Source organism: Electrona antarctica (genome assembly GCF_951216825.1).
Source record: "Electrona antarctica genome assembly, chromosome: 8".
Classification (NCBI taxonomy): domain Eukaryota; kingdom Metazoa; phylum Chordata; class Actinopteri; order Myctophiformes; family Myctophidae; genus Electrona; species Electrona antarctica.
The window spans coordinates 18,155,383-18,167,882 of NC_136789.1; the positions used below are offsets into that span (position 1 = coordinate 18,155,383).

Below are 12,500 nucleotides of genomic sequence, written 5' to 3' on the forward strand. Positions count from 1 at the left end.
CGTGCGTGCGTGCGTGCGTGCGTGCGTGCGTGCGTGCGTGCGTGTGTGTGTCTCTCTCAGGGGTGGAAAGTAATTATGTACACTAGACTGGTGCCCGGCTGTAGAGCACAGAGTCGGTAACGATGGAAGTTGGAGATCTGTGCCCCACCCGGCTATGCAATACCCGTTGTACCGTGGTCAGAGTACCCGTTCAAACCCATCTGTCTGTGTCCCCTTTCATGCCCATATGGAGATTTCTGTATCTGTCTCTCTGTGTCCCTTTATTCCTATGGAGTTCTGTGTCACGCATGTGTCAGGAGTGATGTCAGAAACAGGCCAGCTCCATATATGAACCCCTGGGAAGGGGCCTTTTGTGGCGGTTCTGGACAACCGTCTTGACACCGGGCACTGCACTCTTGTAGTAGCAGATGTTTGAGCTTGTAGATCAGCATTTTTGCACCTTTAGTGTCATTACTGTGGTACAATGATGTATAAGGTGTTTCACTTTTATGTGTTCAGACACATAAAAGTTTCTGCCCGACAGCAGCAATCTCCGTGTGCGCGCGTGTGTATACGTGGGTGAGTTCTGGCATTTTGGTGCCTCTGAAGATAGAAAGATGTATGTACAAGGATGTACCAGACGTCCCCAAAATAATTCGGGACAGCCTTGAATTATGAGCGGCTGTCTCGAATCCCGAATCCTCTCCTGTTTGTACTAAAAGTTTTTGATTAGTTATCTTAGTCATAGCCTAATAAAGTCTGAAACGCTCCATGAGTTATGGCTCTTTTGTTAGCCGCTGTGAACTAGAGCAGTGGAATTGATGAAACAACTGCAGTGACGGTGACACATGGCTCTGACGTTGTTGAATTAAAACGTTTTAAACGGAGAGAAACTACAGCGTTCATCGCTGACATGGAGCCCGGTGTCCCTCCTTTTGTCTTCTACTTTCAAACTTTCAAACTTTCTGTTCCCTATAGCTCACTCCCGGCACACACCAAGGAATGCGTGCGATGCTATTAGGGTTAACTAACCTACTGTAGGGGACCACCATGGGTCCTAGTTAGGGGTCCCACAGACCCCACTGCCCTACAGGCAAACCAAGTGAAAATCTTAAGGCACACCTGTAGTCCTATTGAAAATGGCAGCTCTACAAGGATAGAGAAATGTGCTTCTGTCTGTATGTATGTGTGGTATGTATGTGTGTGTGTGTGTGTGTGTGTGTGTGTGCGTGCGTGCGTGTGTGCGTGTGTGCGGTGTGTGTGTGTGTGTGTGCGTGCGTGGCGTGCATGCGTGCGTGCGTGCGTGCGTTTCCCCTCACTAGCGTAAGGCGAGTTGGCGGCGGAAGCCGTTGAGGAAGGTGGGCGAGCCTCCCAGGTTGGTCATGGCGGCGTTGGCGTTGGAGTAACCGTTCATGCTGCTGGTGACGGAGGTGTAGCCGCTCTGCTGGGGGGTGGAGCTGGGCACCGTGTAGCCGTGAGGAGACGCACTGCTGCTGCTCCGCACGAAGCCTGGGGGGGGGCGCAAGGGAGTCATTAGTACTCTTGAGTTACATAGAGCAATTGCAAGTTACTTAAAGGTAAAGTAAGTGATATGTTTTGGTTAAAACAAAGGTTTTTTTTGTTACAAGGTTCCAATTTTGTCTGCTCAGTTCACTGTGTCATCACTTACAATTCCACTTGTTTAATCTGAATCCTGACTGCGTTCTCTATATCCTAATTGGATAAAATTGGAATCCCAGTTTCAGTTTCAGTTTGGATGGAGACTCCTGTTACTGAACAAACACTGTATATCAATGAGTACTATACTACTATCACAATATAGAGCTTTTTAACAATTATTATATTTACATACATTATATTATAATTTAGCTATTGAAAAATAGCAGATCTACTTGTAGGTCTGCTATTTTTGAAAAATCGTTAAAATGTGCCTCAAATCTTTCAGAAATTTTCATGATTTAAAAAACTTTTTTTTTTAAATTTCGACGATCCCAGACTTAATCCTAGATTAAAACATGATTTTTAACCAATCTGTATGGTAAAGTATCTTAAACTAGTACATGACCCCGCCCCCCCCTGTACCCTGATTGGCCTGCGCGGTCTCTGAGACGTTGACGGACAGTTGTCCAGTGAAGGAGTTGACGCCCATCATGCCCGTGTGGGCGGAGCTTGGCAACTGGGCGTGGCCTCGAGGAACGCTGTACAGAGCCTCGGCGATGTCCGCCGCTCGCTTTAGGATGATCTCCTGCACGCACGCACGCACGCACGCACGCACGCACGCACGCACGCACGCACGCACGCACGCACGCACGCACGCACGCACGCACGCACACGCACGCACACACACACACACACACACACACACACACACACACACACACACACACACACACACACACACACACACACACACACACACACACACACACACACACACACACACACACACACACACACACACACACACACACACCTTAACGACTGGTACAAACTGACGACGGCAACAATAGCACAGGAGTTCTGGCTTTCGTGAGATTGTGTTTTTGCGTGCGTGCGAGCGTGTGTGTTACCTGGTTACTGTGGGGCATCCCATACAGGGCCTCGACTAGGTCTGCTGCTCTCTTTAGAATAACCTCCTACAGGAGAGGAGAGGAGAGAGAGAGAGAGAGAGAGAGAGAGAGAGAGAGAGAGAGAGAGAGAGAGAGAGAGAGAGAGAGAGAGAGAGAGAGAGAGAGAGAGAGAGAGAGAGAAGAGAAGAGGAAGAGGAATGGGGGTGAGAGAGATAGGTCAAGTTTCATGTTCCGTAAACATAAGAATTGTGTCTCTGATTGCGTTACCCGTCACACATACACAGGCTGCCATGTGTTTGTATTACCAGCGATGTGATCCCGTTAAATATCACAGTATCACAACAATATCACATATCCTAACAGAGGGGACATCAAAAGGACACAAGGACACAGCCATCAATCCCCTCTCTCTCTCTCTCCCTCTCTCTCCCTCTCTCTCCCTCTCTCTCTCTCTCTCTCTCTCTCTCTCTCTCTCTCTCTCTGCGAGTAAGGAATACTGTAGCAGTGGTGGAAAAAGTAAAGTGAAGTAAAATGACCGAAATGTACTGTACAGTATATAGGTCTGAAGTGGTTTTTCTAATAATAATCTAAATCTACAAAGTAACTAGTAACTAATTGTATAGTGGGGCAAAAGTACAATATATGCCTCTGAGATGTAGTAGAACAGAAGTTAAGTGGAAACACTCAAGTAAAGTACAAATGCCTCAAAAATGTACTTAAGTACAGTACTGGAGTACATGTACTTGCGTTACTTTCCAGCACTGGGAATAAGCAGTGAGCTCATAGGTATAGTGTGATGCACATGGACGGTGCGGCTTGTCACGGACCAACCGATGTAAAAATACACCCAGCGGCTTTGTGAGTAAAGACTGTCCATCCTGTCCATCCTGCACATCACTGATATTATTGTCTGCTCTATATATACACATACAACTGTGTATAATGTTACATACAGTATTGTATATGGTGGAATAAGTACGTAGATTATTTTTACGCTCTTTGTGTGTGTGTGTGTGTGTGTGTGTGTGTGTGTGTGTGTGTGTGTGTGTGTGTGTGTGTGTGCGTATGGTTGCGCGAGTGTGTGTCCGTGTGTGCGTGTATGCGTGTGTGCGTGCGTGTTGTGTGTGCGTGACTGCCTGTGTGTGTGCGTGTGTGTGTGCGTGTGTGTTTGTTTTAATCATCATCATTCCGCACTGCTATGCAACTCTTATTTATCCGTTTTATTCCTACGTTTCATATTCAGTTTTTTTCCATAACCCAATGTTTTATGTGTTTATTATGCTCTGTGTCTTGATGACTTAACGTCTAATGTTTTGGTAAAGCACTTTATTTGTACTTTGCTCTACAAATAAACTTGCTGTGCCTTACCTTACCTTGCCTTGCCGTGCGTGCGTGCGTGCGTGCGTGCGTGCGTGCGTGCGTGCGTGCGTGCGTGCGGGCGGGCGTGCGTGCGGGCGGGCGTGTGCATGTTTCTGTCTGTCCGTCCGTGATCATCATCACATGATGAACATAGACGACTGACGTCATAGAATCTATGCATGTGACATCATCTATAATCTATGCCTGTGACATCATCTATCATGGATGACAGATGACAGATGGGAGCCATTTATATCCGTGGATATCATGTGGATCCCCAGATCTGCATAATGTCCTAGTTTAGTTGTGTCAAAGTAACAAACCACAATATAGAAATACTTATGCGGGTTACCGCCTGGGATACCGTCTGGGCACCTATAGGCTGCTGAGCCAGCCTGACGGCGTGCCGCGGGTTTGACTCCCAATCCATGCACCATGCACGTCTTCCCCCCCATCTATCTCCCCATTTCCTGTCAATCTTTAAAGTACTAAAGCGTCGTCAAAATATGCTTACAGCAAAAAAACATTTTGGTGTGTATTCTCTCTTCCTGTTTCCTTGTGGTTGATCAAAACAGTCTCCGTATAAATAACTTGTGGTCTACTTCCACGAACCATTCTGCCGTACACTATTATTCAAAGCATGCACTGATTCATGCACATTAAAAAGGTGTCTGACGGCCTTTACAGCACAAAGACATCTTAATCCATGCGTTTTAGGAACAAAGAAGACGTTTAGGCATCAAACTTGCATCGGATGCTGAGAAAATGCTGGATTAAAATGTCTTTGTACTGTTAAGTTAACTATTATTCATCTGTGCACAAGCAACGCTTTGAGTGTGGGTGTTGTTTTAGTGCATGGAAGGCTCCTATTTATAGTCTCTCTTGAGTATGTTAATGCTAAATGGTCTGCATTGGTATAACGCCACTCTGCAAGCGCTTTACAATGTATTTGACATGCATCCATTCCCATACTGAACTAGCCCCAAAAAGCTATGTGCACCTCAAATTTTGAGGTATTTTCTTTACTACTCGAGTATTTCCAATTTTAAATACTTTTACTTCTACTCCACTATTACACCTCAGAGGCAAATATTGTATGTTTTACTCCACTATACAATCATTGGAAAACCTTAGTTACTACTAGTAGATTTTGATTATTGTAACAAGACATAGCCTACATTAAATGGTAAATGCATGGTGCATTTATATAGCGCCTTTATCCAAGGCGCTTTACATAGATTGTGCATTACATTCACCCATTCACACACACATTAATACACCGATTGCAGCGGAAGCCATGCAAGGTACCAACCAGCACATCGGGAGCAATTTGGGGTTCAGTGTCTTGCCCAAGGACACTTTCGACATGTAGACAGGAGGAGCCGGGATTCGAACCGCCGACCCATGGATCATTGGACGACCTGCTCTACCTCTTGAACCACATCTCCCCATTAACCACTTAAAGGGATATTTCACATGTTTGGGTCATTTCCATGTGTACTTGGCCTCAAGTGAACCCCCCAGACAGTTTTTACGTTGCTACGTTTAGTATTTAGATCTTTTAGCTTGTAAATGAAGTGCCCCGCCCCCTCCCCCATTGAAACCCATTCATCTTCAAACTCCAAGACGTCCATGAAACTCTTGACAGATATAGTCCTTCTAATGCGTGAGGGGGCCGTCATTTTTCGATAACTTATTTCACGTTCAATTACTGACGTTATAATGAAAGGACTATTTTCTGAAGCGCAATCAGAGTGCAACTGAAAGAAGTGGTTACCTGTTACCTTACCACTTCCGGAAATAGTTCAACCCGAATCATCTGCTGAGGGAAATATTGTTGTTTTGTCAAGATATTGTAATAATGCGTTGCATTGTACCAAAGTGTGACAATTTCTGCGCTAAACTTGCCGTGAAAGTACACTTTCACAATTTTCCCCGAGTTCATACTTTGTGCCAGACATGGGTGGATGCCATTTATCAACAAAGTCACTGTCCGAGACAGTGACGTGTTGATTCCAAAAAACAAGAACAAGAACAAAAAACTGAAGATATGCAGCGACCACTTCCAAGCCAGACAGTGACGTGTTGATTCCAAAAAACAAGAACAAGAACAAAAAACTGAAGATATGCAGCGACCACTTCCAAGCCACAGACTATATACTGCCGCGAGCGTCTGAAACCTGGAAACAACACATGTGTTGTCCGGCGTTTTGAGTTTGAGCACCACTGATATAGAAACATAGTTTTTTTTTTTTTTTTTTTTACTGGATTTAGAAGACATTTTGTAGAATCTGGTCTCAGGTCTTAATGGGTAAAGTACATTTTGATGCCAATACCTTCTGAATACCAAACGTTTAGTTTCTAAATTCAAAATTGTGGTACAGATACTTTTACTTAAGTAGGAAATATGAGTACTTCTTCCATCACTGCTTAAAGCACACATGCACACATTAAAGAGGGAACTAGGTTACAAACACACGCATGCACGGACACGCACACGCACACGCACACACACACACACACACGCACACGCACATTCGCACACGCACGTACACGCACACACACACACGTCATGCATCAGCCATCTCCATTCCGCTGTCAGCTCCTGATAAACAAATTGCTTTTTGTTCCATTTAAAAAAAAAGAAACACATCAGGATTATGCGCGAGGAGAGGAGGAGAGGCATGTGGAGTGTGCTTTTAAGCAGCCACATCTAAGTGACATTCTAAAGGCAGATGTATTTAAAAGATATCCTGAAGTACGGTTAAAGTGCTCAGCGCGCTCCGCTATGTAGTACATTACAAAAGAAAATAAGAACATTATAGAACTGAGGCGGATTTGAGATGAGCCGCTGTTCGAGACACTGTTAATCCATTGAGACCTGGAACGCATCCATGTCACGTTAGCGTTTAACCACATTAACCATTAACCCATTTTGGGGCGGGAACCCCTTTTGGTGTTTTAAACATTGTTATAATTTAGCTATTGAAAAATAACAGATCTACAAGCTCATAGCGCGCCACCGAGTGGCGCGCTATGAACTTGTAGGTCTGCTATTTTTGAAAAATCGTTAAAATGTGCCTCAAATCTTTCCGAAAATTGTCATGATTTAGAAAACTTTTTTTTTTAAATGTCGACGTCAGGCCTGAATGGGTTAATGCGCTGAGAGAGCAGCGCATGGACAGTACATGTGCTGTATACCAGTGGTTCCCAAAGTGGGGTCCGGGGACCCCCAGGGGTCCTTGAGGGACCCTTATGGGTCTGTAACTTTGATTTTACAATAAACATTGTGGTCCCAGAGATAGAAATGCCATTAAATAGGGGACCGTGGCCTAGTTCATGTTCAACCGGGAAACCCTTGAAATGAAAATGGTTGAAAATCACTGCTAGAGCCGCAGAAATCTTCTCTCATGGGGGTCCCTGGCATATATCTTTCAAATGGGGGTCCACGAGCTCATTAGTGTCAATTTGGGGGTCCTTGACATGAAGAAGTGTGGGAACCACTGATCTATCCAGTATAATGGAGCTCATTAAAAGATAGAGTGATAAAAGGCTGAAGGACTTTACGGTATTGTTTCTATAATGAAGATGTATTTGTTTCCCTGCCACAAACGGGGGAATGAACATAAACAAACATTGTAACATACCGGTCCAGAATGTCCTAATTTATACGCTTTATTGAATTAAATAAAACAAAGGACCTTTCTGTGCATGATGTCAATAGCGCACACAAACCAAGAACTCAGGACAAAGACATTTAACAAAGAGTTGTGTGTGCTAAACATTGAATAATAAGTGTCTCATAATTATTTATAACAGACATACGTATACGCAGGGTGGTTGGAGGATTAGGATACCATCCATCATATCTCCAAATATTTGAGAATGAAGAAACGCTCAGATCCTAAATCCACACGTTAGTTCTATTTACATCAAGCGATGGTTAACAGCAGCTGCACTATACCTAACACCAGTATAGGTTCATATGGCCATTCAAATCCTGCTGCTGTTGCACTTTTTTCCAGGTTTGTGCCTCGATCTTGATAATATTGTTTATGGATGAAAATACTGTAGCTTATTTTCGTCACTGACCTCTCTCGACATGTTTCGACCTGTTTTGTCACCTCTCTGCCATCCCCCCCTCCCTCCGTTCTCTCTATTTTCCACAGTCAATTTTTACTCAATGCAGCTCCACCTCTCTTTCTTCTTCTCCATTGTCTTTCTGTTCTCCATTGTTCAACTCTCCACCACCACCCACTCCTTTCCCACAATCCCCCCCCATCTCTCTCTCTCTCTCTCTGTCCCTCTCCCATCTCTGTGCCTCATCTGTTCCCCTCTGTCATCTCCCTCCCTCTCTTGTCCCGTTATTTGTCTTTTCTTCTCTTTCTTCTCTGTCCCATTATCCTCTTCTCTTCTCTTCTCTTCTCTTCTCTTCTCTTCTCTTCTCTTCTCTTCTCTTCTCTTCTCTTCTCTTCTCTTCTCTTCTCTTCTCTTCTCTTCTCTTCTCTTCTCTTCTCTTCTCTTCTCTTCTCTTCTCTTCTCTTCTCTTCTTCTCTTCTCTTCTCTTCTCTTCTCTTCTCTTCCTCTCTCTCTCTCTCTCTCTCTCTCTCTCTCTCTCTCTCACAGGTCTAAGGTGTCGTGTGTTAACGGAGTTAATGTGTTGTAGGCAGCACGGCGACAGACACAAAATTGCTCTGCGCTTCACGGAGTTAACCTCTGCACGTGTGGTGCGCTTGCACACACACACACACACACACACACACACACACACACACACACACACACACACACACACACACACACACACACACACACACACACACACACACACACACACACACACACACACACACACACACACACACACACACACACACACACACACACACACACACACACCACGGTTGGCTGCGTATGCGCTCACATATGTATTTGTGTCTGGTGGAACATATTGCCTCTCCATAAGGGTTTGTGTTTGTCTGCAGGAGTGTGTGTGCGACGTGTGCGTGCGTGCGTGTCTGTGTGTGTGTGTGTGTGTGTGTGATATGAGGAGGTCAGGCAGCCAGTCAGCAGTTTGGGTGTTCTTGTCCATGGTGCTAAATTCACTCTATTACACATGATTATGGCTGCGTTGCCTCTGTATTAACCCCTCATTATTGGACTGGTGAGCCGTGCAACACACACATGCACACACAGACACACATGTGCACACACAGACACACACACACACACACACACACACCCCATTGGTACTACTAAACTAGCGAGGACACCATTGTACTGCTACAATGTATATCGTACAGGGCAGTAATTGTATTATAGAAAATAATTGGCATTTGTAACTCTATAAGGTCCCGCAGCACAGTACAGTCTGCAAGGGGCTTCATCGTAAAACCTGAGTTTAATTGCACAACAATGTTGAGCAGCTAAAATTGCCAATTTAGAAGCTCACAACGTGTCAAGAATCTCAGCGCCACCCGCTGTGAGCTTGTAGATGGTCTGTTTTGGGTGTGTTTTGGGTGTGTTTTGGGTGTGTGCTGAGCACGACTCATTTTGAATCAAGCCTTATTTGTCTAACTATTAAACAGCCATTTGTCAACTGTCCTCACAATTTGTATACTGTATCTCACATTGTACTAATACCTTCAATATTAATAATACAAGAACGCACACACGCACACGCATGCACACTCGCACACACACACACACCCACACCCACACACCCTCCAGTGTAACCTGAGCCTGTGTGTGAGAGCTCTGTTCCAGTAAAGCCACGGCAGATAAACAGGAAGTGAAACCGATCTCTCTCTGGTAACATCATCATCATACTGTACCGTCTTCACACACACACACACACACACACACACACACACACACACACACACACACACACACACACACACACACACACACACACACACACACACACACACACACACACACACACAATATATCATATATTGTGTGTGTGTGTGTGTGTCATGCCACCTCGTGGCCCATGAGGGATGGGCCACGAGGTGGCATGACACCTAAATAAAATCATCCATCCATCCATCCATCCATCCATCCATCCATCCATCCATCCATCCATCCATCCATCCATTCATTCATTCATTCATTCATTCATCCATCCATCCATTCATTCATGCATTCATGCATCCATGCATTCATTCATTAATACTCCTTTTGTCAAACAAACGTTTCTTGGGAAAGGGAGGTGATATAACTACAGCTCATTCCGAGCTTCAGAAAGGTAGTCTCAGAACTTTTTCTCAGAACTCGGACACAGATGTCCAGACTCTCCCAGCTATAGTTCTGAAAGCCTTTCCAAACCGGAGGAGTTTCTGACGTGGGAAGGAGTCTGTATCTAACCTGACTCCGCCAGATGGGGGCGGTATTGTTCACAATACAGACTCCATCTGGGATCACTCAGGGATTGACGTTGAACCGTTCCGTGCCCGGGGACGAACCAATCAGCGGCAGCTACGGGCGGGATCTTGCCGAGAAAAAGGTGTGACCACATCGAGATGCACCAGTTGCAATTGTATTTATTTAAAATTGGAAAATCGTCTTCTATTCTTGCAAGCAAGCGAAGTGATGACCTACACATCCGACAGGATATAGGGGGTTTTAGTATAGTGAGGGGGTTTTATGTCTCTGGTGGTGTGGGTGTTAGGTCCGAACCACTTTCTCACAAAGTGAACTATTTTTGTTGCTTAGTTCACCAAGTGTTTGGCGAACGTTGGAGAAAAGATGTTGTGTTCTAGTCAGGGCATTCTGCCTATAGCCTCCATCTTCATCAGCAGGGGCAGTGGCGATGCATCGATCAGGTTAAGCCTAGCTGTGAACTCAGTTGTGATGTAATCAACCTGTTCTTTCCATTCCCCTGCTATGTTGAATCTATGACCTATAGGTAGTTGTACGTCTCATGTAGGTCGTACACACGTATATGTTGTGAGTTGATGCTAAACTCAGGGCTTTTGTCAGCCTTAGAATTATACCAGCTGGCAAAGAACGGCACACTTAAGAGTGTTTTTCCTCTAAACCGGACCAAATGAGTCTGTTCTAGAGAGCATATTCTTAATAACACAACTTCACACATTGGGTGGGGCACAGTCACACAACCACTTAATCCACTCCTTGATGGAAAGTATGAAGTTAATGGCACTCCAGTCCATGGGCAGCCTGTTTTAACACATTCCGTGCGTTAGAGCCTAATTGACATGTCACGCAGACTGCCGGTGTTTACACCTTTGAAGCGTCAAAGTGTCGTAATTCTACCTCCTTATGATGAAAATCTACTTGAAAATAGTCACACATGAGCCACTTCCGCGATCCGAATCACAGACAAAGAGCAAACAGTGGCGAAAGCATCACAAAGACAGAGTAGAATTGGGAAGACTCATGTTTATGGATCATCAGGTACATACATGGCTCCTCTCCAGGACTCAACCCTAACCCTATGGATCATCAGGTACATACATGGCTCCTCTCCAGGACTCAACCCTAACCCTATGGATCATCAGGTACATACATGGCTCCTCTCCAGGACTCAACCCTAACCCTATGGATCATCAGGTACATACATGGCTCCTCTCCAGGACTCAACCCTAACCCTATGGATCATCAGGTACATACATGGCTCCTCTCCAGGACTCAACCCTAACCCTATGGATCATCAGGTACATACATGGCTCCTCTCCAGGACTCAACCCTAACCCTATGGATCATCAGGTACATACATGGCTCCTCTCCAGGACTCAACCCTAACCCTATGGATCATCAGGTACATACATGGCTCCTCTCCAGGACTCAACCCTAACCCTATGGATCATCAGGTACATACATGGCTCCTCTCCAGGACTCAACCCTAACCCTATGGATCATCAGGTACATACATGGCTCCTCTCCAGGACTCAACCCTAACCCTATGGATCATCAGGTACATACATGGCTCCTCTCCAGGACTCAACCCTAACCCTATGGATCATCAGGTACATACATGGCTCCTCTCCAGGACTCAACCCTAACCCTATGGATCATCAGGTACATACATGGCTCCTCTCCAGGACTCAACCCTAACCCTATGGATCATCAGGTACATACATGGCTCCTCTCCAGGACTCAACCCTAACCCTATGGATCATCAGGTACATACATGGCTCCTCTCCAGGACTCAACCCTAACCCTATGGATCATCAGGTACATACATGGCTCCTCTCCAGGACTCAACCCTAACCCTATGGATCATCAGGTACATACATGGCTCCTCTCCAGGACTCAACCCTAACCCTATGGATCATCAGGTACATACATGGCTCCTCTCCAGGACTCAACCCTAACCCTATGGATCATCAGGTACATACATGGCTCCTCTCCAGGACTCAACCCTAACCCTATGGATCATCAGGTACATACATGGCTCCTCTCCAGGACTCAACCCTAACCCTATGGATCATCAGGTACATACATGGCTCCTCTCCAGGACTCAGGCCCCCTCTTGTTGTCCATGCAGGCAGACATTAAAAATAGATGTTATGTTCACACACACACACACACACACACACACACACACACACACACACACACACA

The 12,500-nt window shown here is 45.3% G+C and overlaps 1 protein-coding gene across 1 annotated transcript in view; it reads right to left on the reverse strand.

Moving 5' to 3' along the window:
- Nucleotides 1–12,500, reverse strand: part of LOC306928645 (transcription factor COE1-like) — a gene marked incomplete at its 3' end in the record, with an annotated part of 118,890 nt that overhangs the window by 1,381 nt on the left and 105,009 nt on the right. Inside the window, 4 exon segments of the mRNA XM_079508915.1 lie at nucleotides 1,299–1,323; nucleotides 1,325–1,488; nucleotides 2,062–2,224; nucleotides 2,550–2,615. Coding sequence (XP_079365041.1) covers nucleotides 1,299–1,323; nucleotides 1,325–1,488; nucleotides 2,062–2,224; nucleotides 2,550–2,615 — 418 coding nt within the window.